Source organism: Malus sylvestris, chromosome 17, assembly GCF_916048215.2.
Source record: "Malus sylvestris chromosome 17, drMalSylv7.2, whole genome shotgun sequence".
In the NCBI taxonomy this organism is placed as follows: Eukaryota; Viridiplantae; Streptophyta; class Magnoliopsida; order Rosales; family Rosaceae; genus Malus; species Malus sylvestris.
Genome location: NC_062276.1, coordinates 30,194,705 through 30,222,094, shown reverse-complemented (window position 1 = coordinate 30,222,094; position 27,390 = coordinate 30,194,705). Strand labels below are relative to the sequence as shown.

The 27,390-nt window shown below is 35.0% G+C and overlaps 3 protein-coding genes across 4 annotated transcripts in view; 1 reads left to right on the top strand and 2 right to left on the bottom strand.

The window, feature by feature from the left end:
- Window positions 1-6,556, top strand: part of LOC126609677 (F-box/kelch-repeat protein At3g06240-like) — a 68,886-nt gene extending 62,330 nt beyond the window's left edge. Inside the window, exon 2 of one of the 2 annotated variants that reach the window (XM_050277545.1) lies at window positions 5,224-6,556. In XM_050277545.1, coding sequence (XP_050133502.1) covers window positions 5,224-6,369 — 1,146 coding nt within the window. In that variant the 3' untranslated portion in view covers window positions 6,370-6,556. Of the gene's footprint in view, window positions 1-4,978 lie in introns of those variants that run through there. The other variant, XM_050277544.1, reaches the window with a different exon arrangement.
- LOC126609678 (F-box/kelch-repeat protein At3g23880-like) lies at window positions 1,521-25,614 on the bottom strand. The gene is made up of 2 exons (XM_050277546.1): window positions 25,563-25,614; window positions 1,521-2,841 (listed from the first exon to the last, which is right to left on the bottom strand). Exons 1-2 carry the CDS (start codon window positions 25,569-25,571, stop codon window positions 1,666-1,668), a joined length of 1,185 nt encoding a protein of 394 aa, XP_050133503.1. The 5' UTR covers window positions 25,572-25,614; the 3' UTR covers window positions 1,521-1,665.
- Window positions 24,202-25,571, bottom strand: LOC126609680 (F-box/kelch-repeat protein At3g06240-like). The gene has a single exon (XM_050277548.1). The coding sequence runs from the start codon at window positions 25,569-25,571 to the stop codon at window positions 24,384-24,386; it is 1,188 nt and encodes a 395-aa protein (XP_050133505.1). The 3' UTR covers window positions 24,202-24,383.
- Window positions 25,615-27,390: the final 1,776 nt, after the last annotated feature.

Here is a 27,390-nt window from a genome sequence, read left to right as displayed (position 1 = left end):
TCGAACCTTATGTTACATCAACTTGAGTATTTACACACTCACGGGGAAATGTTATGAACATTTAGTACGTGACTGAGTGAATTCTAGTTAGATTTGGATTCTAGATTATCCATTATTCTAGTGATTCTTTCCCTATAGGATTGTACTTACTTGGAGGACAAGTTAATCCTCTCCTCTTGGTTTACTATAAATAAAGGCACTGCCATAGAGAGAATCACAAAATCGCAAAGCATTCTACAATTTCTCCCCTCTCTACTGATGCCGCACCCTTTCTCTCTCTCGTATAAAATACGCCACAAAACTTTTGAAATTTACAAGGCTTTTTGGCCAAATGATCTTGAGAATGACATAGCTCCTCACTTTAATCCCTGATTATAAAAATCGATAAAAGTGGCCCTGAGTTCGACCGCTGTAAATCATTTTAGTTTTTCCATGAAAAATTCGTCAATATCCTCATCAAGTCGAGTGGTCCATTTGACAAAAATACCCTTAAAATGGTGGTCACGTAGTTGTTCACATGACAATTTAACGAGGATATTGATAGATTTTTTGCGAGTGAACCAAAATGATTTATGGTGGATAAACTCAGGGACTAGTTTTATCGGTTTTCATTATTAGTGACCAAAGTGAGGAGTTATATCAATCTCATAGATCATTTTTGGCTAAAACGGCAATTATAACTATTGCTATTTGCAACAACAATTTCTTATTAAGGCTTTAGGGTTGAGTTTTAATCTAAAAATCAATTCGATATGGGAGACTTGGTCCATTGCTAAACGTTTCATGTGGGTCATTTCTTCGTTTTCTCACACCTTAGTGCAGTAATACTACATGGTGGATACACTCATTATTTTCCTTGATGATTTTAAAATTATGAAATCATAAAATGCGTGTCACTTCTTGCTGCTCAAAATGATACTTCACATGAAATCTAGTTTCTTATAATTTTTGTTGTTTTATTGATGAGAGGTTACGGGCATAGTTAGTAAAATCACATATTATACACGAATTTACGTATTTTGAAAAAAAATACTTCTATTTTCTATACACATTTTAATGTTTTGTTAAATTGCACGTTTTTTTTAAAAGTCAAACGTACAATACAAGTTTTATACATATAAATATGTATTTTTAATGTTTAATACCAGTTATTGTCACACATTTTTTTAATAATACATATAATTCACATAGTCAACACGTATTCTTAACTTAATATAATTATTTAATTAATTAAAATAAATACATAAATATTAAAATTAAAAAAAAAAGTGGCTGAATTTTTCAAAGTAATGTTTAGAAAAGTTGTCGAATAATATACGTACGTATCTTTCACATACTATAGCTATTCCGTATTTTACAAACTACGATTAGGGGCTAAAAGGCTATAAATATTTTGCGTAATTTTTTTTTAGAATCCTGAATTTTACTTATAAAAGTTTGCACTTCTACGCTGGAAGGTTTAACTTTGTTATGTTAAATGAGTAAAAAAAATGTGAATTGTTTTTATTAATTAACTCTAAAGAAAATAGTTTTCATACACTTCCAAATCGAATAACATTACAAAATAGTACAAAGGACACAAAGCAATTAAATTAAAAGATGCAAACGCAAGCCTTATATCATGAATACAAATTAAATATGAGGAAATGGAACTTTGCACTCAACTCACTTGAATGAAACAATACTTTTCACATAAATAAGAGCTTGGAAATCTACAACCCTATTGAGAATAGGAGGAATATGAAGATATTTGAGATTTCCAGTACTAGAATTATAAGAGGTGGCTCTTTCATCAGAGGCAATCATAAGAAGCTCGTCACTTTTCCAAAATGTCAATGGCTTCCCAATGGCTTGTAAGGGTCCAATGATTAGTAGTTTTGTCCATGAACTCTTTACTCCATCATAGTTGTGCATTACCCATATTTCACATGATTCAGACTTATCACTTCGATCGTAACGAGAGCAAAACGAAGCAAGGGATTCATTACGAAGAAAGATATAATAAAACTTAAAACCGGATTCTCTTCTAGAAGGCAATTGTATTCTATGAAATATCTCATCACCTAAATCAAATGAAAGTATGTATTCCTCAGCATCCGTTGCATACCAATAACAAAATCCCTTCAAGTACACTTGACAAGAACAGGAATAAGTTTTAGTTGATATATCAATCTTTATCTCTCTCCAAGAGTTAGCAGCCGTTGTGTATACCTCAGCCGTGTGAGGAAGAGGAATACGATGATAATATGTTCGCTCATCATCTGAATACTCAGAATTTTCTATAATTTGCACTACCTTGTATTCTTTAGCTTTGCAATCATAGCCAAATCCTAATGCTCGAAAGACCGTTTCCAATTCGAATTTTCCCTTGGGACGGGAAGGTAGAAGAAGGCATGAACTGGGAAGTCGCATGAATTCCCTCGTTGTAGGATTGCATAAAAGAATATTTTTACCTGCTGTTACACAAACAATCCCATTGCAATAACCGAGAATCAATACGTAATCATGATCTTCCAGCGGAAATGGTATATTTAGGTCCTCAACATCATAATGAAGGTTGTGCTCATCACTATCAATAGAAAGATTGATCATGGACCAGAAAACTTCTTGTTTCCAACTATTGTCTGGGAAAACATGAGTCTGAGAACGGTTAAGAAGGATACAAGTGGAGGATGAGAATTTGTTGTCCACAGAATTGCTGAGCTGTTTGGCCACAAAACTTGGACTATTGATGAGAGTGCACCAAGACTTGCGTATGCATTTGAATCGCATCAGAGACTTGGGCAACAACCTGGACAGGATTTCGACCACCCTATCTTCAAGAGTTTCATTTTCATGCACCTGAGACATTTTGGTAGTTTTGTTCCACATGAATTCTTCACACGTATATATACACAGGAAAAAACACCACAAGTTTGAGAAAACTAAATCAAACTCCTAGTCTCTAAGGCCTGTTACTAAACATATTATTACTAAGATGCTAAAATCCAACAGTACTAAATTAACTTGGAATTCCATGACCACAACATGTATAGCTATCAAAGAAAACAGAAGCGAGCCAGTAAGTTTCGAGTTTTATGGTGGACCATATGTTTAAATTTTAGTATGATTACTTTTCTTTTTTAATGATGCACAAATAACCATTGAAATTTTACGTTTTAATTCTACATTAAGTTAACTACGAAAGGAAAATTCACATAATCATACACAAGCTAATAAATTAAGCCATTTTTTCATTAGAAATACAATCACAGAACCCCTTTTCATCTAAATTTACCCCAATTTCTATTAATACTTTGTAAAAAAGAAGAAACAACTTTGGAGATTTCAGATTTTCAAGAGGCATCTGCACATATGGAACATTAGAACTGCTAAGGCATGGCCGAAGTGTGATCCAGTTCACCCACCTCCTCCTCCTCTTTAATTTTTTAGTTTACATTTTCGCACAATTTTCTATGTAATTTGGATTAATTGTTTGGTGTTTTTGTCTTAAATTTTTGGAAGATTATCTTATGGATATTATTTTCTCAAATTATTAATTAAATAAATGAAAGTATATTTTTTCATGTGACCGATTCAATTAATTTATTTCTAGGTATGTTTAGTGAGGAAGTTAGTTGTCAGGCATACAATTCAACTATGGACACAATATTGTGTGAACGTCATTATTTTACTAATATCATACCTAAAAATGCACCTCTAAAGGCTTTTTCAGGTCTATCCAACCTGAATAAGGGATACAACACAACCCGTATCATATTGTCCAATAGTACTAAAATAACCTCTAAAAGCCTTTTTTTCTTAAATATCAATAAAAAGTTTCTCGTACTGTCAATGTTCAATAGAAAAAAAGAGTTAATTAACACTTAGGCCTTTGATAAGGAAGTTGATCGTGGATTATCAATAAGCCTCGAATTGAATCTTCCTTGGTCGGGTCAGAGCGCAAGCTGATGGTTTTGGCTATTGTACTCTCACCGTCTAAATTTTCTTTCTATTAATGTACTAAAAAATTACACAACTTAATATATGGTATTTGAAACTATCTACTAAAATAACAAGATATATTATTATTATTATACAGAAATAGGTAGAGAGCTAGAGATCCTTTGGTGGCTAGTTCAAAGAGCTTTCCATGGAAGGAGAAAATGGAAACTCCAATCTCAGCATCAGTCAGCACATATAACTTCTTAGCCTTCTTCAAGATCCCCGCCCAGCGCTTGCTGAAAGTAATCTGCCTGTGCACCGGGTTCTCGATCCTCTTCATCTGAATGTACTGTATACCTTTGAGAGTCTTTTGATGGTAAGGGTAGGGGCCTTATCGTTCAGGTGCATGTATATCCTCATCCTTGATCAGCTAGTCAATGATATTAAATGAAATATATATTTTTTAATTTGTGGTACGGTTCAGTTTCGGTTGGTTTTAAATGTTCAAAACCGAAACCAACTTGTTTTTTCATACTGCAGTGTGGTTTCAAACCAATAACATTTTAGAACCGCAAAAACCGAACTTTTTTCGAAGTTCACCACTTCATCGTCCTTATTTAGAAAAAGGTTAAAAAAAATTCATTTTTAATGGGGCGTGGATAGAAATTAGGGTAAACTTAAATGCAAGGTGGTGTTTAAATAGAAAAGCTCTTAGTTGTAATAAGGAAGCAATTATGTGATTGTATTTCTAATGAAAAAATAGCTTAACTAATTAAAACTCGTGTGAATATATGAATTTTCCTTTGTTAGTTAATTGAAATCATGTGATGTCACATGTTGGCTCATATATGAATATCATGCTCACCTCATCTATTTAATGTAGACTTAATAAACTAAAATTTGAATGGTTATTTTTAATATGAATAAAAAAAAAAATATATATATATATATATATAGTAAATTGAACGTATGAGTTTCCATAAAAATCGCAACTGACTGAATTGACCATGTTTTCTTTAAAAAACTCGCCAACTCTGGATTGCCCTTGTTTTCTTCAATAGCTAAATATGTTATGGTTATGGAACTCCAAGTTTATTTAGTACTAATTGGGCATATGATGTGGTAATTTGTTTAATAATTGAACCTCGATCTACCAGGCTTTAGGGACTCGGGGTTTGATTTAGTTTGTGTGTTAAACTTTGGTGTTCTTTACTGTGTATATGTACATGTGAAGAATTCATGTGGAACAAACCTACAGGAATGTCCCAGATGCGGAAAAGTGAAACTCCTGAAGATAAGGTGGTCGAAATCCTGTCGAGGTTGCCGCCCAAGTCTCTCATGCGATTCAAATGCATACACAAGTCTTGGTGCACTCTCATCAAAAGTTCAAGTTTTGTGGCCAAACACCTCAGTAATTCAATGGACAACAAACTCTCAACCTCCACTTGTATCCTTCTCAACCGTTCTGAAATGCCCGTTTTCCCGGACGACAGTTGGAAGTACGAAGTTTTATGGTCCATGATTAATCTTTCCATTGATAGTGATGAGCACAACCTTCATTATAATGTTGAGGACCTAAATATACCGTTTCCAATGGAATACCATCATCCTGTATTGATTCACGGTTATTGCGATGGTATTTTCTGTGTAATTACAGGGGAAAATGTTGTTTTATGCAATCCTGCAATTGGGGAATTCAGGCAACTTCCCGATTCATGCCTTCTTCTACCTGCCCCTCCTGAGAGAAAATTCGAATTGGAAACGACCTTTCGGGCATTGGGATTTGGCTATGATTGCAAAGCTAAAGAATACAAGGTTGTGCGAATTATAGAAAATTGTGAATATTCTGATGATGAGCAAACATATAATCATCGTATTTCTCTTCCTTACACTGCTGAGGTATACACAACGACTGGTAACTCTTGGAAAGAGATCAATATTGATGTATCAAGTAAAGCCTATCCATGTTCTTGTTCAGTGTACTTGAAGGGATTTTGTTATTGGTTTGCAACAGATGGCGAGGAATACATACTTTCATTTGACTTAGGAGATGAGATATTTTACAGAATACAATTGCCTTCTAGGAAAGAATCCGGTTTTAAGTTTTATAGTCTTTTTCTGTACAATGAATCAGTCACTTCTTATTGCTCTCATTACGATCCAAGCGAGGATTCTAAATTATTTGAAATATGGGTGATGGACAACTATGACGGAGTTAAGAGTTCATGGAAGAAACTCCTAACCGTTGGACCCCTTAAAGGCATTCGTTATCCATTGACACTTTGGAAAGGTGATGAACTTCTTATGCTTGCCTCCGACAAAAGAGTCACCTCCTATAATTCTAGTACCAGAAATCTCAAGTATCTTCATATTCCTCCTATTATCGATGAGATCATAGATTTCGAAGCTCTTATTTATGTGAAAAGTATTGTTCCAATCAAGTGAGGAGTGGTCACAGTTCCATTTTACCCTATTTAATTTGTATGTATGATATAAGGCTTGAGTTTGCACCTACAAATTTTGCTTTCCAGCCTTTGTACTATGCTTATCAAGGGCTGCCTTTAGTTTTCGGGCCTTCCAAATTTTGTAATATTTCAAAGTGTATGATACCTATTCTTCTACGGTTACTTAATTAATAATAACAATTCCATTATGTTCGTTTCAAAAAATAAAAAAAAAATTAAAACATTACGTTTTTCTGTTTCTTTTTTTCTTCTGAATTCCCTTCTTAAATACTTAATAAGTTTTTCCTCATTTTACATAATCAATTTACAGGCCCTTTATGCAAATGGATTTTTATTTTATTTTTTATAAAAATGGGGATTAGGTGTGGAGTCCACTCCACATCGAATTTCAAGGATTCGAACCGTTTATTTTGTAAGTCTCGATTCATAGATCATTCTTATAAAAATTCAATTCAATCCGAAGCCATTTGCCTATTTAATTATTATGATCAAATTTCATTGTTTCTTATATAACAAAGTATTCGTTCATTTCTTTGAACCCAATTAGATGTCTTAAATATTTCCAATTTGGCTAATATTTTGCAATTATGATCTATGAGGTACAACTTGAAAAATAGACGGTTCGGATCGTTAAATTTCAATATGTTGTGGACCCCGCAACTAATCCCCATTTTTATAAGAAAAAAGGAGGAACCCTTCCCTTAAAGGTTTCCTAAATAAATTTCAGGGTGCTAAAAGAAATTTAGGCAACAAAGAATATTTATAGCCTTTTAGCCCCTAACCATAGTTAGTAAAATACGGAGCGGATATAGTATGTGAAAATACGTACATGTATTATTCTGCAATTTTGCTAAAACTTTACTTTGAAAAATTCGGCCACTTTTTTTTTAATATTTATTTATTCCTCATCAAACTTATTCCAATATATGTGCTGGATGGGAATTGCCACTAGGCACCCACTATTTCTTGCTATAAAAAGGCTAATAAAGGGTTACACAACAAATGCAAGAGTGAGTCATTTAGGGTTTTGGCAAAATCTCCCATCTCCAAAGGAATCCTACGACCTCTGATTAATTCATTGTCTTCCTTCTCTTCGAGAATATCCTCCGACCTTCACAACCATAAGAACAATATAGAAAAAAAAAATACTCTATCAGAGAATGAATCTCAAACAATCCGTCAGCAAACTAACCGACGTCACACAGAGAATTACAAACCTTCTGCTTACCACTCAAGGCAACGAGGAGAACATGGTGTATTCGCTGTTGGCCATTTATGTTGTGCTGAGTTTGATAGCATCTGGATCAAACAATCCAACCGAGAATTAATTGCTCTCGTCCCTCTGGTTTTGGTCGATGGATCTCCTAGCGGAGGTCCATGCTTGTCCTTTGCCATGGGCCTTTGAGTCGAAAAGCCTGTCCCCCCTCAAGCCTTCTTTCAAACAAGTGGCTGAAGAAGCGAATGCCAAACTCAATTTTTATGTTTGTGTCGTTTTTTTTGTGTTCGTGTCATTTTTATGTTATACCCGATATCTTAATGGGTCTTGTCATGTAAGACCCGTTAAAGTAAACAGGTAATATGACCTGATCCGAAATCGACCTATTAATATTATCAGGTAATATGACCCATTACCTGTTAAAAAATATTTTTTAAATCAATAAATAATGAAAATGAAAAACATAATTTGACATAAAAAATAGAAAACATAATACTAAATTAGTATATGCATACTACATTATCACTAAATATTACTCTAAAACATTAAAAAAAATATTTGTCTTTCAAGTGTTATATACTCCAAAATTAGAGCATAATGAAAAATATTAGTACATTACTATAAAATACTAAAAATGTGAAAGGATATGCAAAATGAAGGGAGTTGCGTTTCAAGATTGAGAAACCTTGCACGTTTATATATCCTTTCACATTTTTTTAGATTTGTACATTAAGGATTATGAATTTTATTTATTTTGAACTCCCTTAAAAATACTATTCATGAGGGTTTGTATGGTTTTAAAATTCAAATGATGTTGTACCCATACTCATAGCGTAGAGGATGCGAGCATGAGCCTTTGCATCCTTTTTTTTTCCTCACATTTTTCGCACTTGTAAATTAATTATTATAATTATTTTAATGTGTTTGGTATTTTTAAACTACTTGATACTTTTATTTTAATGTGTTTTATAATTTTTTTAATCTCACTTTTGCCTATTGTATACTATAAATAAATATATAAAACTTAATTTTTTAAAATTTATATAGAATAATAATAAAATAACACATATTTAATATTTAATATACAATATATACATATACACTATGACTATTGTATTTATAGAAAGTTTTTTTTAGTAGTTTAAAAAATTAAATCATCAAAATAACGTTTTTCTTAACGTGTCGAAACAGGTTACCCGCGTGTCACTTTTTGTGTAAACCTATTAATGACCAGTTATTAATGGGTTCTTATTGTGAGACCCAATAATGATCCAATTAGTTATCGTATTGATTCGAAACCCATTATTTTCGTGTCGTGTTAACCGGTCGTGTAAGAAATTATCAGATCTAATTTGTGGGCCAAAAGGAGACTAAGGGAGTTATTAAGGAGGCTCTTCCGCCAAATTCAATTGACCATTTAACCAGAGTCATCTTTGCGAATGCATTAAACTTAAAAGGAATTTGGGATCAAGGTCACAGTTTTGATACATCACAAACAAAAAGTATTACTTTTACCTTCACAATGAAGATAGGAGACTACCACCGGTTAGGGCACCCTTCATGACAAGCAATGCGAAGCAATTTGTAAGAGCCGTTCGTGTTAGAAGACTTAAAGCTTGCTTATAAATTGGGGTCAGACCAGGATTTTCTCAATGTATTTGTTACTTCCAGATGCAATAGATGGACTATGACACACTCCAACCCCAATAACACAAGTTATGAGGTAACCCCAATAACACAAGTTATGAGGTTGTAATGTGTTGGCCAACACTAAATTGACTACGTGACCCATCCGGAGATGCCATCATAAGCCAACTCAATGACGAAGCCATAGTAAGATATTTATGATATGTAAGAATTTGAACCAAAAGATGTTCATTAAAATAATAAATCCAAAGCTGCTGCATAAGTACTTATCATCCTCCTCACTTGGGGACACAAGTTATCTCAGGTTTGACCCCATTATTAATCACATCACATCAAAGCAGCTAGAAGTTTCACACAACAATAAATACAACAAAGTGCAGTGCTATGCATAATCAAAAGTGTGATCATGCAATAATTATTACAACATAGATAAAACTGCATTAAAGGAGCCATCACCCAAAATCTAGAGGATGAAAGCTTCACTGCCAAACCCACTCATCCCCACCGATGTTCTTCTTAGTCTCGTTGCGTCCCGAAGGTGTCGATAAAACAAAACGTGAGTGGACCAGTTTTATCATAGTTATAAAATCATCATTTAAACATAATAACCAAGGCTAGGTTCAATACAAAACGGTTCGGTTCATTTTTTTTTGGTTTTTTTCGGTTCCTTTTTTTTTTAATTCAGCTTTTTTCAGTTCAGTTTCAAATTGGTTTCGGGTTTTTTTTGTTTTTTTGTTTTGTTCTTTTTTGTTAAGGAAAAAAATGGAAACATATAATCATCCTAACATTAACACACCACAAGTCTGCAATGACCTTGTCATGCTAACATGGTAAGCCAAAACTCAGAACAGGGAATCAAAAGACTATCTATTTTGCACAATTTTATCCAATATAGTATTGTTGCTTCAATTCCCAACCAAAAGAAGGAAAAGAAAATAGCAAAACCCATGAAGTTGAAAAGCTGCTGAACCCATGAAATTGAAAATAAAATCTGCAAAACCCATGAAATTGAAAAGAAAATCTGTAGAACATGAGAGAAATTACCATGAGAGTAACCTTGCAAAGGAATTCATGGGTCGAGACTCAGAAGATTGAAAAATCCAGATTAGAATCTTCCAATTTGGAGGGGTTTTGATTCAAAAATGGCGAGGGGAAATCACGGTTTGGAAAAAGAAATTCGCGAGGAGAACCCAAGAAGAAGGAGAGAGAGTCGGATTTAGAGGAAGAGAGGAAGAAAATAAGAAAGCAGAGCATGGAGGTGCATGAATTCGACGGTGGGAGAGAGAGAGGTTGAGAACAAAGAGGAAATGAAATGGGAGTAAATTGGATGGCTAGGGTTTTGTGTTTAGAAATCTTATAAAGAAAATATCCATAATCAGTATATATGTTTTACTAATACGATTATAGCAACACAAAACTTGTTGTCAAGTTGGCTGAAACAAACACTCTAAACCTGAAGGTAAAGGAAACATCTGGCCTTTAGATTATGAGTATTTGTATATGATTTATATAATGAATACATATTAAATAATTAAATATAAACCGGTTCGGTTTGATCTGGTCTAGTTTTTGGACAACCAAAATCGAAACCGAACTAACCTATTTCAGTTCGGTTCGGTTCACTTAGTTCGGTTTAATTTTTATTGTTTTTGGTTTGGTGTTCGGCTCTGTTTTTTTCGATTTTTTACCCACCCCTAATAAGAACCCCTGTTTTGAAAACATATATAGCGAAAAACTATATAATATAATACTACCATAATAGTAAAGTTTCATTCATCAATATCAACGAAAAACCATCAAGTCAAGTCTAGATATCATACCTTCTGTCAATCAATCATGCTAGCATCCAATATGAGTATAGCAAGCAGGAAATATACTAGCTCAACTAGTTAATCTCAATACTAGTAATAATCGTAAACCTTAGCATCCACTAGGACAAATATAACCCGCAAACACGAAGATAATTATATGACACGTCACATGATGACCATGTGGTGAAAATAGATCACAAATGATCTAAAGATATTATCAATATCATCTTAAGTCTTGTTTGAGACTAACATAATAATGTGCATCCACATATTAAGCATAAAAGCATAAACATATATATAAGGTTAAAACATTTGGTTTTTTGATGGAACATTGTCTAATTCAACCATTTAGGCTTCAAATTTTCACAAACAGAGGGCACCACGTGTTTTAGAACACCAAAAAACCTAGGGTTAGGTCTCGGGTCTATCATGTGCCTCCACGTGCTTCCATACTTCAGCCACGAATCACCACGCGTCGGGAAACATGTGCCGCCATGGGCTACCGTCGTAGGCGAACGTGCCGCAGTTCGGCGAGTAAACGTCGCACTCGTCGAAAACGGTGCTACAAGCCGATGCAGTGAGGGTTTAAAACAGTTAACGAAATATACCTTTGCTGTTAGAAGATTCTGTTAAAACTAACAGAATCTCAATCCCTGCCGTCAAAGTTAACGGTGACCGTCACAGGTCACCGGTGCTTCGCCAAAATCTGCAATGATAACCCAGAACACTTTGCAGATCCTATGTGGTCGAAATCAGCATATCCATTCACAAGTAATTCCCATTCAACGTTTCCTACATACACCAACATAAAATCCTTAGTTCTGTACTTAAGGATTGCCTTTAAGACTTCCTAAGGTGTTTTTATTTTTTATTTTTAATATTTTAATTTTAATTTAATTTATTAATTTTTTGCGCTGCGAAGTTAATTGTTTGTGCAACGAAATTACAAAATGTATATTATATTAAAAATGTACATAGAGATTAACAAAGTACAATGATAAAATCTTATTACAAGTCTATTGTGGTGGTAGTGGTCGGGGATATGGTCTGATGGCGTCCTAATCCTCGCCTCCTCAACTTCCGCCTCCAAAGTCCTAACAATTCTCTGCGAAAAAACAAACATTGTCAAATAACCAAAAAAACAATATAAAATAATACCAAAATAACCTCCCCTAAAATCAGCATACCTCAAATCCGATCCAAACTCCACTACGTACCCCATGCCCCAACCCCAAATCCAAAATCAACTCTAAAAACACATAATAATGAAAAAAAATGTAAAATTCAGGGAGAAATTAGGGAAAGGGAAAGAGAGAGAGAGGGAGGAGAGAGTGAGTGAGAGTGAGACAGAAATTAGGGAAATTAGTGAGAGTGAGAGATAGAGAGAGAGAGAAGAGAGGGGGAGAGAGTGAGTGAGAGATAGAGAGGAAGAGTGAATATATTAAGTGTGAGTGAGAGGAGACAATAAGTATGAGAGAGGGCCAGATTTGGAAAGGGAAAGAGAGAGGAGAGGTAAGAGAATAGAAAGAGACGTTGAAAAAATTGAGGAGTTAATTGGTTTTAGACCATATAAATTTTTGCTACGAATGATACGATTTGTGCAACGAAGGCTTGGTTGCGCAAAGTCTTAAAAGAATTTTCTTGCATCCCATTTTTGGTGGCCACCCACGGTTTACTAATATGGTGAACAGTTCAAGATCTTCAACATTCACTGCGTCACCAAGTAAACCTGATATGTTTTCACTAGGGTAAGTTCAAGTCCAAAAGACACTTCACCTGATGCATATCATGTTTATTCTCTCTCAGTTTTAGGCAGCCTAGTCATATATTTGCATTTATATGTGGGGTGTTATAAGTAAATTGGTGGTGTTTGAAACAAATTTCAACTCACATGTGGGGTATTGTTGGAAATTTTGAGTAGAATTTTCATTGTCCCACATTGGTCACTACCAAAAGGTTCCCTCAGTTTATAAGGCTTTGGCTCTTATAGAAAGTGATTGGAGTGATGGACCATGGAGAATAAAATTAGGCTTGGCCTTGGGGTTAAACTTTGAGGTGTATTAATTAATTGATAATAAATATATAATTAATTATCAAAATATAGGCTCTAATAATTAAATTCTTTAATTAATTATTTTTTATCAACAAACTCATCTTTTTAGATGAAGTCTGAAGTGTGGTGAAGCATCGTAGATAGCAAAGCACCCTTCTAAGAAGATGTCTCCCAACAGATGCATCATTTAATCATACATGTTGCAAACAGGTATAAACCTATTATATATACATCCATCTGCATGGCTTTTAGAACATAGAAAATAAAATCCTTCTTCTACAATCCCAAACATTCTTACTGAGAAAACCACAAAGAAATTCGCTAGAAGTCAAGTTTTTCAGTGTTGGAATTCTAACTTAGATCGTTGAATCCTAGTGAAGCAGACGTTTGTATAACTATAAGGACTGAGTAGGGACGAAATATATGTTTCAAGAACATTGCGGTACGTAAGCCTCGATCTTCAATGTATCTATTTAATATTATTTCTTTGTTCATACTCTGTTAATTTAGTTGTTCGCATTTATTATTTATTAGCAAAAATAAATTTATCATTGATTGTTGATATTTATCCAACAGGGAAATGTTTGAAGCAGATGCAAGAGGGTTGAAGAGCTTGATCTTTGTATACCATGTACTGAAGCTTTTGTTGGCTTATAATAAGACTTTGTTGGTGACTATAACCCTTGTTGGGCATAAGTACTCCCTCAGTTGGGTTGAGTTAAGCTTGCTTATCCCCTTTTTGAGTTGTAAGGCTTTAGGGTTTTTGATTATTTGTGAATGTTAAGGGTTCACATGTGCAAATTGTACTGCTTCTCACCTAGTTGGTGAGAAGAATGATGAGTTTCCAAGGAAAAAATGTTTATTAATAGTACTAATTGTACTCTTTATCGCCTGGTTGGTGATATAATGGTGAGTTTCTTCATCACTTAGAGTACGAGTTATATCCTTCATCACCTGGTTGGTGGCAAGAGTGGCAAGTTGCCAAAGGATATTAGAGTATGAGTTGTATCCTTCTTCACTTGGTTGATGATACAAAGGTGATTTCCTTTATCACCTGGTTGGTGAGAATAAGGACAAGTTGCCGCCATTGTAGCAAGTGCCGAATAGCAAAATGTATGTTGACACCTATTCGAAGCTCAATTGGCTTATGTATGAATGTATTGAAATGTTTGAAGTTTATGCCGACTGACATAAGTGATGCTTATGAATGTTTTGCTATGCATATAGGAATCCATTTTGGATGTGTGAACCATGTTGGTTGTAACACTTATTTTCACTTACTTTGTGTCAAAGTACGTATACTGAAGCTCTGAGTTAGAGTATAGAGGTAGGTCAGCGTTGACCAAGTGTTCCAGTGCTAGGAATGTAAAAGACTCAGACGAAGTTGTCTTAATTCCATCTTCATTAAATATATGTTGAATGGCTTGTATTACAAATGATCTCATACGATTAAAGGTTAAAACATTTGTAATGTGTATGCCTTCTTGTAATAGCATTTCCTTCAGCACCTAGTACCCCCACTTTGAAAGAGCAAGGCTTGACCCAGTGGTCATAATAGTTGAAGGTACATTCACCCCTTGTTATCTTGATAGGAACCTTTATCCCTCTTGTTGTAATGAGCTTGCTGAGATTAAAAATTCTTCCTCTTGCCAAGAAACGGATACGTTTTGTGACTTAACGGGTAGCTAAGTGAGGCAAAAGAAGATGCAATGAATGTCTGAACGGCCCAAAACCTTCCCACTTAGTAGAACTTGACTTCCCTTCCCCACTTGTTGATAGAGGTTAATCATAGGATGGTTATTTTGGTATGTCATTGCCTCGGTAGAGGCATGATTGTAAGCTTGTATCATCATTTCAGAGTAAGTCTTCCAAGTGTTAACATTGATCATGTACTTGAAAAAGAATTCATGTATGCCTACTGTTAATGCCCTAAGTGTTGTTTTATCATCCACCTTAACGCAACGAAAGTACTCATGATTGAAGTGATCAGCATATTCACATAATAACTTGTTCGACTTCTAACGAATGATGTAGAACTCATCAGCGGAGTGTAAACGATCAGCTTGGAAGATGTGTTGAGCCACGAAAAGTCTTTTTAGCTCAGTGAAGGAATCCATAATATTAGGTTGAAGACGACAATACCAATTAAAGCTCCACTAGAGAGAGTTGAAGGAATATAAGACATCGTTCCTCATCATTGAGTCTTCGGTATACCATGGTAGATTCAAAGACGTGGATATGCTCAATTCGATCTTCCCTCTTAGTATACGATTGTAAGCGAAGCTTCTGTTTTGTTTTTCCTTGTAAAGGGGTATAAATGATCCTCCTTGTTAGAGGGTCTTGCATTGGATGATTCCAGTCATGTTCTTGGCCTGTCTCTCAGTCTTCAGCTTGTTCACTTCCTTGAGAATTTGTAGGATAATGGGGTCCTAAGTAGAGTCAGGCAGCATTGGAACCCTCTTTTGTAGTAGGAAAGCTTGGTCAAGGAATGTTGCCTTTCCTTAGATTTAACGTACTGTATGTTAGGATGTGCCTGTTAAAAGTCCCTCGAGTCTCATAAGCCCTCTTGTTTTCTAAAAGCATGCCACTCCTTTCTTGAATTAGAGGCTAGCCTAGGTTGTGATAGGGGAAAAAGTCCTTTGATGATCCTTAGGTAATTGATTCTTGAGCCTATGTGGATAGGTTTTTCTTGATGTTGCATCAAAAAGTCTTGACAATTGCGATAAACAGTTTTAAATCCTTTAATTCCTTTTACAAAGAGATGTCTACTTCCACATCTCATGCTTCAGTGTGTAGTAACTGGGTTGAAAGAAGTCTTATGTTGATCAATATCTGGGTGAGAATGTCGTTTCTCATTAAAAACGCTCATACTAAAGACATGTAAGTCTGCGTGTTGCAGGGTACCCCAGGGGTGATCCACATTCACGAGGGTGATGGGCTCATAAAATAGAGATTGTCTAACCTCATAGAGCATCTCAAAGAGCTTCTCGTATTGTTCTTAGAGGATCTCACTCCTAATCGCTATTGTGTTGTTTCGAGCTTCTAACTCTTTGATTTTAGCATGAAGAGTAACCTTCTTCCTTTCCCTCATTCGTTGCCTCACACTAGGTATGAGGGGGTGTCGTTCTACGTGTTATGACTTCCTTCGTTTCCTATGTTGAAAAGGGATGTCTGATCAAATAAGAGTGTACGAATAATGGAAACCAACTTGACAAAGTTGGTGAAAGTAGGAATAAGTGAGACTTTGGAACAATGTAAAGTGTCAAGTTTGTGACCTTTGCACGACTTCTCCAATCACCTAGTAAGGATGATATGTGAAGAGATAAAGATAGGGAAGCAAACACAAGATGTACATTCACCCTAAGTTTGGCGGTGTCCAATGAGCAGATGGGTTTTCATTAATAGTGAATTTTTTACACAATACATAGGTTCAAGCATAATCATCATTAATAGGTTCTAATGATGAGTTTAAGTACAGTAATGACATTTGTTCTTATTGTAGGAGAATGATCTTATTTTATAGTTGATGAGAGTCTTCGGCTTTCAACCACTGTCGATGTGGCTAGGAGTTTTAGTCTAATGTTGACATGTGTTGTATTGTGATTGGCCTCCTGGGTGGAGGGAAACTCTTATGCTTCGGCAAGGGTGGCTTAGTGTAAACCCCTCAGTGGGTCCTTAAGGGTATAAAGTTGATCGGTACTTGGTAGTTTCAGGATTGGTCAAGTATGATACAAACAATCAGAAACTAGCTGAGACATACGTACCTCAAGGGTTGTGCCCCTTCCACAAGGAAATATTAATGTAGGCTTTATAAAAGTAATTTCATCAGCTTACAGATGACTCATCTTAGCCAATCAAATGTCGTCAGGTGTAAAGCAGAACCCTACCATCGCCAGTCACTCCCCTATGAATATCCCATCTCCACCATTTACTGGTAAGCTTTCGCTACATACACAAACCCTAAACTTTTACTCTTTTCAGAGTTACTGACTTAGGTATCGAAGATCCATTAGCCAAACCCCCCGCTCCCACCTTGTGGGAGCGTGTGACTTTGGCCTTGATCAAAGATGTTGATAGACTTAAGACGGTGAATTTTTACTACCATAAAGTGGTGTTTTCATTGAGAGCCTAATTTGTTACCCTCGAAGAAGGCTCTCGCATTTGGTCTTCAAAATTTTTTGTTACGTTGAATTCTTGTATGCTCCTAGTCATTGAAATTTTGTTAGAAACGTTCCTTGATTAGTCCCTAGGGAAATGATACAATGCTAGGGAATTTCAAAACCATGACGAACGGAACCCCTGCATTAAAGGATACAGACCAGAAGTTGGAGACCAAGACTAGGCTCAACGTGATGACAAAAGGAGACTTGTATTCCATAGTAACTAAGTCATTAAACAAAGTTCCTAGCCATTTGGAAAGTCAACTAGACATTGACTATCCGGAAAGGTCGGTTTATACCACATTAAGGTTAGCATGGTCTCATGCTATGCTTGTTGGAAACGTGATAGATATACAGGTGCTTATCTATAAAAACAAGTCTAATCAACACTGACCGCCCAAGAAGCTTAAACGTATAGATGCTTATCGCTTGTCAAATGTTGCAAAGCTTCTAGTTGTAGTATGCAAATAGTTCTTAGAGCTAAGGCATCATAGGTGTCGTATATTTGTAGATATAAACCTTGATTTTTCCTTATAACCTTCAATGAGATCACAGAGCCAGATAATGTGATATTCAAGTTCACATGTACATGTATGAAGGTACATGAATGTGCGATAAGGAATCTATCACATTTTGGGTAATTGTTCAATAGAAGGAGATATCCCCCAAAGTCACATGAGATGCATCATGGCGATCATCGATAAATGTATGTGATTTGACATATCACATAAATTTTGATCTGGATATAGATGATAGAACAACCAAACTGCATTGTAACTACAATCAAGGTTCAAAAGAGTATCATGATTAGTTATGGTATATTTCTACTAATCTGAGGAGCCATGACATGATGCTAGGTACCATTCATGGTTTGTGGAATTATATTACTTCATTGATTAATTTCACTGTTGGCTTTAGCTTGAATCTAAGTGGTAACACATATGTTAAGTCGTAGTAACGTTATATGGATGATGATTAAATATAATTAATTGTTAATTATATTGAATTAATTATTTGTGTTTAATGGACGTGATTTTAGTTAAATAGGCGTTAAATTTGTTTAATTAAAAAGGAGTCCAAGTCACCCAAAGTGGGAAAGTGATTGGACTAGGCACAAGGAACAAGTCCATGTCGTTAACACTAGGAAGGTACGGCTAAAGGGGGTGTGGCAAGGAGTTTATAAATGATTGGGTTAAGCGCATGGAACAAATCCACACGTGCTTCACATCACCCAATTCATGTTATCCACATATTTAGCTTGAAAATTCGCCACATATGAGTGGACGTGTGTAGATATACAAAGTGTTCCACATTGGTAAAAAAAGAAATCTTGCAAAGGCTTTTAAAAAGATGAACTACTCTTCATATTGTCAATTAGTTTTATACTAGAGCCTCAACTTTCTTCAAAAATCACATTATTTGTAATGCAAATTCAAAACAAAACACAAGGAGTAGTTGAAGCTATTGATCAAATAGAATGCAATGATTGAAGGAACGAAAACAAGAGGTTTTTGATCAAATCATCGTTCCAGCGGATTGATCACTTGACCAGTGAAAATCAATGTTCCAGTCATTTCCTCTATAATAAAAAACCGTAAAGGTGGTGATCAACCACACGGTCTATCTTTTGGACGGGTTGAGGAGCACAACATCCAAACTCCCCATGGAAAACACCAACAGTAACTGCTGCAGCTTCATTGTGACGGTAGAAGTCATTTCTTCTCTTGCAAATTCCTATCTTCATGATTTTAAATTAATGAAATCATTAAATTCGTGTCATTTTTTTGACTCTCAAAATGATACTATTAAAAAAAATCTAGCTTATTATAATTTTTGTAGTTTTATTGATGCGAGGCATAGTTATAAATTCGTGTATTATACACGTACTTATTTATTTTTTAACAAATACTTTCATTTCCATACATATTTTAATGATTTGTTAAATTGAACATTTTTTAAAAGTCCAAGGTACAATACATGTTTTAAACAGGTAACTACATGTAGTACACGTTTTAAATAGGTACGTACCTAACACGTTATTGCCACACAATTTTTAATGGATCCGGATCCCCTCCTGAGCATAGGGTGGGAATTCTCCTGACCGGATCATCTGGACCATTGAAATTTGATCCAACAACTACAATAATTATAATTTTAGGAGGATCCCCCTGTTTGTAGCCGTTTGATCAAATTTCAATGGTCCAGATGACCCGATCAGGAGGATCCCCACCCTATGCTCAGGAGGGTATCCGGTTCCATTTTTAATAAGACATACAAAATTCATCCAACACATATTTTTAACATATTTTTGAAAGAATTAAAATTACTAATCAAGAAATATTAAAATTAAAATAATGGCCCAATTTTTAAAAGTTTTAGCTAAGTTGTCGAATAATACATGGATGCATTTTCACATATTATAATCATTCCGCATTTTATTAACTATGATTAGGGGTTAAAAGGCTATAAATATTCTTTGTGCCTAAATTTTTTAGCACCCCGGATTTTATTTATAAATGTTTGCACTCCTATGCTAGCAGGTTTCACATGATTATGTTAAATGAGTAAAATAAATTAGTGTAAATTACATAAAATTATCTCAATTATAAACTAAATCACAATGTCATACTCTATGTTTTAATAATATAATGTCATATATCATCTTACGAATTTGTTGTAATTTCAAACCTCCATTAATTTTTCTGTTAATTTCTTTATTAAATGTTAACGTGGCTTGAGGTGGTCCTACTTCCAAACCCAACTGGATTAAAAAAATTAAAAATAAAACTATTTAAATATTTTTATAAAAAAATGTAGGACCCATCCCTACAAACTCATCAACCTCACCTTCTTCCCCAATCCACCGACGACATCGATCTCATCGTCTTCTCCCTCATCTAGTCCCACTCCTTCCTCGGCTGCTCCCTCCACCTCAACCTTCTCTGCCACTCCTTCGACTCCTCCCTTCGTTTCTCATTTCTCTTCCTGTAGGACTTTCCAATTTTCCACAGCCCCAACTCACCCATCCTAAACCACCTGCAACCTCCAATAGCCCAACCAATCCTTCCCCCACCCAGACCCCCATATTCGCAGACAACCACCCTAAGCGCTCCAAATATTATATCCTTTTCAAATATGAGTCTCCTCCATCCTATCATTTTCGGAAATTTCATGAATAATTTATTTGAAATCTTTAATTTTCCTTTCTAGTTTTCTTAGAATAGCTTCAATTGGAACTTCTTATATTTTCCAATTCAAGTTCTGAAGGCATTAGAATTAGAACCCAATGGGGCTTTACCTCTAGAATTTGGAGTGATAAAAATAGCACCATAACCCACCATAGCCACCACATGTCTGATCTCTGGTTCACCGGAACCAAGTTCTCCTATTTTCCAGAAAACTAGAAAAGTTAAAAGAAAAAGGAAAGAAGCTCTAGTTCATTGTGCTTGCATCTCGTTCATGAGGAAGACAACAGAAAAGGAAGAAAGGGGAGAAAAAAGAGACTTACGGGAGGCAGAGAAGGGGAAGAAGAAGGCAGAAGGTTAAGGTGGATGGAGTGGCCAGCTAGGGAAGAAGGTGAGGCTGATAGTTTGTAAGGATGGGTCCCACCATTTTTTATAAAAATAATTAAATAATTTTATTTTGAGTAAATTACAAAAAATCACTTTAATTATAGGTCACATCACAATTGTACTTTATATTTTAAACATTACAATATCGTGCTTCGAATTTACGAATACATTACAATATCATATCGCCGTTAAAAATTCCGTCAATTTATTTATTAAATACTGACCTAACAACAAATTAATGAAATATCATCAAATTTGTGCCACGTGCCAAAAAAATAATTTCAATAAAGTTTAATAATCTAATAATGCCAAAAACAAGAAAATCTATTTAAAATATAAAAAAGTTTAATCATTTTAAAAGAAAAAGTTGCAGACCTTCCCATCTAAACCAAGGTTTTAAATATCGATAATATCGACGATATTTCGTCGATATTATCGGATTTTTGCTTTACCGATATTTTAATAGGTATCCAAGAAGTTTTCGTCAAAATATCGCGATATTATCGATAATATCGATAATATCGCGATATATAGGTAATATCGCGATATTACCTATAATACCATGAAATACTTCAAAAATACTTATAATACTGAAAATATTAAACTAACAATAACAGATACCACATCAGATCTTAGCCAAAAGATCGAGAAAGAAGTGCCTTGGAATGTGGGTTTTATAGAGCTGTTTGCTTGCTCACTTCCATTGCACAGCCGATGTGGGATGCAAACTAGCTTTTATAGGATTGTTTGCTTGCTCAGTTCTATTGCACAGCCGATGTGGGATAGTGGGATAACTTATCAGTCAGTCAAAAGGGTTTTGATTTGTTGCGGTGTGGGGTGAGATAAAAAGTTCTCATCTTTCCATCATATAACTTCTGCATCACCTTTTTTTTTTTAAATAATATTATTTATATTATAAAGATAGAAAATAAGCTAAACGGTAACTACTAGAAGCAAAGTTCTTTTTTCCTCATCTTACTGCATGGATGTAAGAAAAGTTCCAAATCGGAGAGTTAATTAAGAAATTCCTCACAAAGTTTATTAGGAGTTGTGTCATAACTCTTATTGCCAATTAATTTTGGGGTTGAAACCTTAGTTTTCTTCATGGATCTGGAGCATATATGCTTGCATATTAAAGGAAGTTGAGTTTCCACTATAAAAAGTTATTACAAATAGTTACCACACCCAATACTACATGTATGTTTGGGTGAGAGACTCCCAAACTACAAGGCATGCATTTTAGGCAAATGAAGAAGAAATCTGTCTCACAAAGTTAAATAGGAGGAATTAGAAATGTATCACATGAACATTACAAAGATATGTAAAAGAAATTTGTTAATGACTCATTTTAAGCAGTCATTTGCAAATCCCTCACGTGTTGCATTTCTAATCTCACATATCTATCTTTTTGTGATTCATTTCTTCATGACTATGTCTAAATTCTCCTAAAATGCATAGTCATTTCTTCATGACTATATTTAAATCATGCTCTCCAATATGATTAAAATGAGGGGGGTAACCATGTCTAAATTGAACACATTGAACGGGGGGTAACCATTTATAAATTAATAAAGAAATGAATCACATTGAGGGGAATTTTACATTGAGACGTGGTTACATCCCTCACTCATGTCTAAATTAATAAAGAAATGAATCACATTGAACAAAATGAGGGGGGTAACCATGCTCTCCAATAATTCGCATATCTATCTTTTTGTTTTAGAGCGTTCAATGTGATTCATTTTTTTTGTTTCTCACTCACTCATGTCTAAATCTTGTCGAGTTGCACATATTTAGTTGTACAAATGAGCATTAAATTGTTAATATCATGCAATGTATACAGCGTAAAATATTGTACAAATTCATTATATATAAACGATTATGGTGTGTTTAAACTTCTTTCATTAATTACTACATATTTTCTGCACTCACAATGTTTGTCAGCTCGCTATATAATCAACTTGATAATGTTAAATCCATCGTGCAATGCATTTCCTTCCAATTTTTTTTTATAAACTAATAGATAATTGACTAAATAAACATCCTGCAAAGTTTCAATAAAAATTTCCAAGTTTTTCTTACAATTTCCGTGGTTTCCATGTAATTTTTATCGATATCGATATTATCCCGATATTTCCATCGATATTTTCGTGTTTTTGAATTACTGATATTTCCGATATTACTGATATTTCCGATATTCCCTATATTTTCTTCTTGCCCATCACCCATCTTCCCCAACCAACCCCAACCCTCTCGACCCTTCGTTGCACAATCCACCAGAATCATCCAGCCATAACACCCCCCCCCCCCCCCCCCAATCGAATCATCCACACCGCAATTACATTACTCCTCAATTTTTGGGGTTTTGGTGATGAGAAAGGAGGTGGAGAACGGCGAGGTTTGGTGGCAGAGGAGGAAGTGAGAGTGGGTGAGTGGATTCACCAACGACTCGGCACTGATCGCAGTAGGCAGATCGTCTGGAGCGGGTGACTCCTCGTCCACCACGGTGAAGGGAAGCACGGCGGTCGGGTTGCCAGCTCGTCGCTTGCATCGTCGTTGGCGATAGGGTCTTCTCTTAGTTCTCTCTCCACATCGGATCGTGCGGCTATCGGGTCATCTCTCAAATATGGATCATACGACTATCTGGTGCAGAGGTCTGCAACTATGGCAATGGATGCCATCGGCTGTTGTCGTCGGAAGTAGATTGAGGATAGAAGAGAAGGAGGCTATAGAGTGAATTTCATTAATTTAGGGCCCAAATTGTAAATATATATATATATATATATATAATTTTTTTTTTAATTTTATAATATTTTTTATTATTTTCAAATATTTATAAATAATAACAATTTTTAATTAGTTTTTGTCCATGTGGCTTAAACTTGACATCTATATTAACAAAAATGTGAGCTTCACAGTTGTAACGTCATCATTTAACAGATAAATTAACAGAAAATTTAACTAAAGTGTGACATTGCAATGAATATCTAAGATGAGATGTGATATTGCAATGTTTAAAAGATGAGGTATGAGTTTGTTATTTGACATAAAGTTATGGTGGTAAAATGAAATTTACTCTTTTATTTTTAATTTTTAATCTAGTTGGGTTAAGGATGGACCCATCTCAAGCCACGTTAGCACTTAACAAAAAGTTGACAGATGTCTGACATTGCAACAAATTCGTAAGATGAGGTATGACTTTGTAATTTTTAAAACATAAGGTACAAGATTGTGATTCAATCTATAATTAAGGTAGTATTATGTAATTTACCTAGAAAGTTATTAGGTAATTTCTAAGAGTGGAATTTCCGAATAAAAAAAACATAAAAACATAAGGGAATTGCTAGGATTAATTAACTCTAAAAATAGTTATCATACACTTCCAAATAAAAAAACATTAAAAATATGGAAAGCCAAAAAACGAAAGGCAGCCCATGATAAGCAAACATAGTACAAAGGCCCCAAAGCAAAATTAGAAGATGCAAACTCAAGCATATAGAAATTAAATAGGAGAAAATGAAATTTTGCCCTCAACTCAGTTGACTGGAACAATACTTTCCACATAAATAAGAGCTTGTAAATCTATAACCTCATTCATAATAGGAGGAATATGAAGATACTTGAGGTTTCCGGTACTCGAATTATAAGAGGTGACTCTTCTATCTGAGGTAGCCATAAGAAACTCGTCACTTTTCCAAAATGTCAATGGATTCTCATTGTGTTTAAAGGGTCCAATGGCTAGGAGTTTTATCCATGAACTCTTAACTCCGTGATAGTCATCCATTACCCATATTTCAAATATTTCAAATAATCTAGAATTGTCACTTGGACCGTAAAGAGAGCAAAAACAAGCAAGGGATTCATTATACAGAAAAATATTACAAAACTGCAAACTGGATTCTCTCCCAAGAGGCATTTGTATTCTATGAAATATCTCATCACCTAAATCAAATGAAAGTATGAATTCCTCGCCATCATTTGCAATCCAATAACAAAATCCCTTCAAGTACACTGGACAAGAATCAAGATAGCTTTTACTTGATATATCAATCTTGATCTCCTTCCAAGAGTTAGCAGTCGTGGTGTATACCTGAGCCGTATGAGGAAGATCAATACGATGGTAATATGTTCGTTCAGCATCTGAATACTCACAATTTTCTGTAATTCGCACAACCTTGTATTCTTTAGCTTTGCAATCATAGCCGAATCCCAATCCTCCAAAGCTCGTCTCCAATTGGAATTTTATGTTGGGAAGGGGTAGAAGGAGGCAATCGGGAAGTTGCCTGAATTCCCCAATTGCAGGATTGCATAAAACAACATTTTTCCCTGTTATTACACAGACAATCCCATTGCAATGACCGTGAATCACTACAGGATGATGGTCTTCCATTGGAAACGGTATATTTAGGTCCTCAACATCATAATAAAGGTTGTGCTCATCACTATCAATGGAAAGACTAATCATGGACCAAAAAACTTCATATTTCCAACTGTTGTCTGGGAAAACGGGCATCTGAGAACGGTTGAGAAGGATACAAGTGTTGGATGAGCGTTTGTTGTCCACGGAATTGTTGAGGTGTTTGGCCACAAAACTTGGACTATTGATGAGAGTGCACCAAGACTTGCGTATGCATTTGAATCGCATCAGAGACTTGGGTGGCAACCTGGACAAAATTTCGACCACCTTATCTTCAGGGGTTTCACTTTCATGCACCTGGGACATTTCGGCAGTTTTGTTCCACAAGAATTCTTCACATGTATATATATATACATAGGAAAAGAACACCACCAGTTTGAGAGACAAGCTAAATAAAACTCTAAGTCGTTAAGGCCTGGTAGATCGAGGTCCAATTATTAAACATATTACCACATAAGACGCCAAAATTCAACAGTACTAAATAAACTTGGAGTTCCACAACCACAACATATTTAGCTATAGAAAACATGGGTGACCCAGTCACTTTCGAGTTTTTTGGAGGATCATATGTTCAAATTTTACTATTGTTAATTTTTTTAACTAATTAAAAATAATCATTCGAATTTTGTCTTTTAGCTTTACATTAAATTGATGAGAAGATGAGCATGATATCCGTATAGCCAGCATGTAACATCATACGATTTTAATTAACTAAGAAAGAAAAATTCACATATTCGCACGAATTTTAATTAATTAACCTAATTTTTTCATGAGAAATACAATCACGTAACTGTATCCTTATTACAACTATGACTTCTATTTAAGCACAATTTCGCAATTAAGTTTACCCCAATTTCTATCTAAGGGCTGGTTTGGTATTGTTGTGCTTTGAAAAAAAGCTGCTGTGAGAATAAGCGGCTGTGCTGTGAGAATAAGCGGCTGTGAAATAAAGCCAGTAGAGTGTTTGGTAAACTTTTTTGTGAAAGTGCTTTTGGAAAAAAAATCAGGATGATAGTGTGTCTTTTCATTAAAGGAGCACTGTAGCTCCGTGTGCTTTGAAAAAACTGGCTTTTTTTCAAAGCAGCAAATAGCAGCTTCAACTTTTCCTTTGATTTTCAGCTTATTCTCACAGCAGCTTCCAAAATAAGCCATTTTTTTTCAGTTTACCAAACACAAAAATGACCCTCAGCTTTTTTTCACAGTGGCTTTTTTTAAAATCACCTCAATCCCAAACGGGACCTAAGTGCCATCAAAATTAAAAAATTAAACATTTTCTGAGTTCACTACATTTCTTCCAAAATGCCGTCAAACATGAACACATCATCCACAAACACCCCAACGCAGCCTCCCATGCACCCCCAATTTTTGAACTTCCAACGGTGGATGACAAGGGTACAAATAGCCTAAAACTCAAAAACATTGCTCCACTGGGCCAAAAATTGAAGGGCAATCAATAGGCCCCACTGTACCCAACTTAGTGTTAAGTTAAGACCATCTCCAACCTTTGGGCTAAAAGCCAAATTTTTTAGCCCGGAAAATTTAGCTTTTAGTCCAGAAACATCTTTTCTGCTCCAACCCTTCTACCATAAAATTTTAGCCCAGAATTATTAAAGAATGAAATTAGCCTAAATTTTTTTCTTAAATCAATTTTTTTTTTAAATAAATATGTAGATTATTGTAAATTAATTTTATGAACATTTTGATCTAAAAAAATTTAAATTCCGATAAACATTTCACATTTAGCCCGGGGGGAAAGCTGGGGGTATTTGGCCCAGAAATAGCATTTGGCATTTAGACCATCTCCAACCCTGGGCTAAAAGCCAAATTACCCCCCAAATTACCCCCCCAAACACTCTCCAACCCATGCTAAAATTTTAGGCTAAATGCCAAATGCTATTTCTGGGCCAAATACCCCCCAGCTTTCCCCCCGGGCTAAATGCGAAATGTTTATCGGAATTTAAATTTTTTTAGATTAAAATGTTCATAAAATTAATTTACAATAATCTACATATTTATTTTTTAAAAAAATTGATTTAAGAAAAAAATTTAGGCTAATTTCATTCTTTAATAATTCCGGGCTAAAATTTTAGGGTAGAAGGGTTGGAGCAGAAAAGATGTTTCTGGG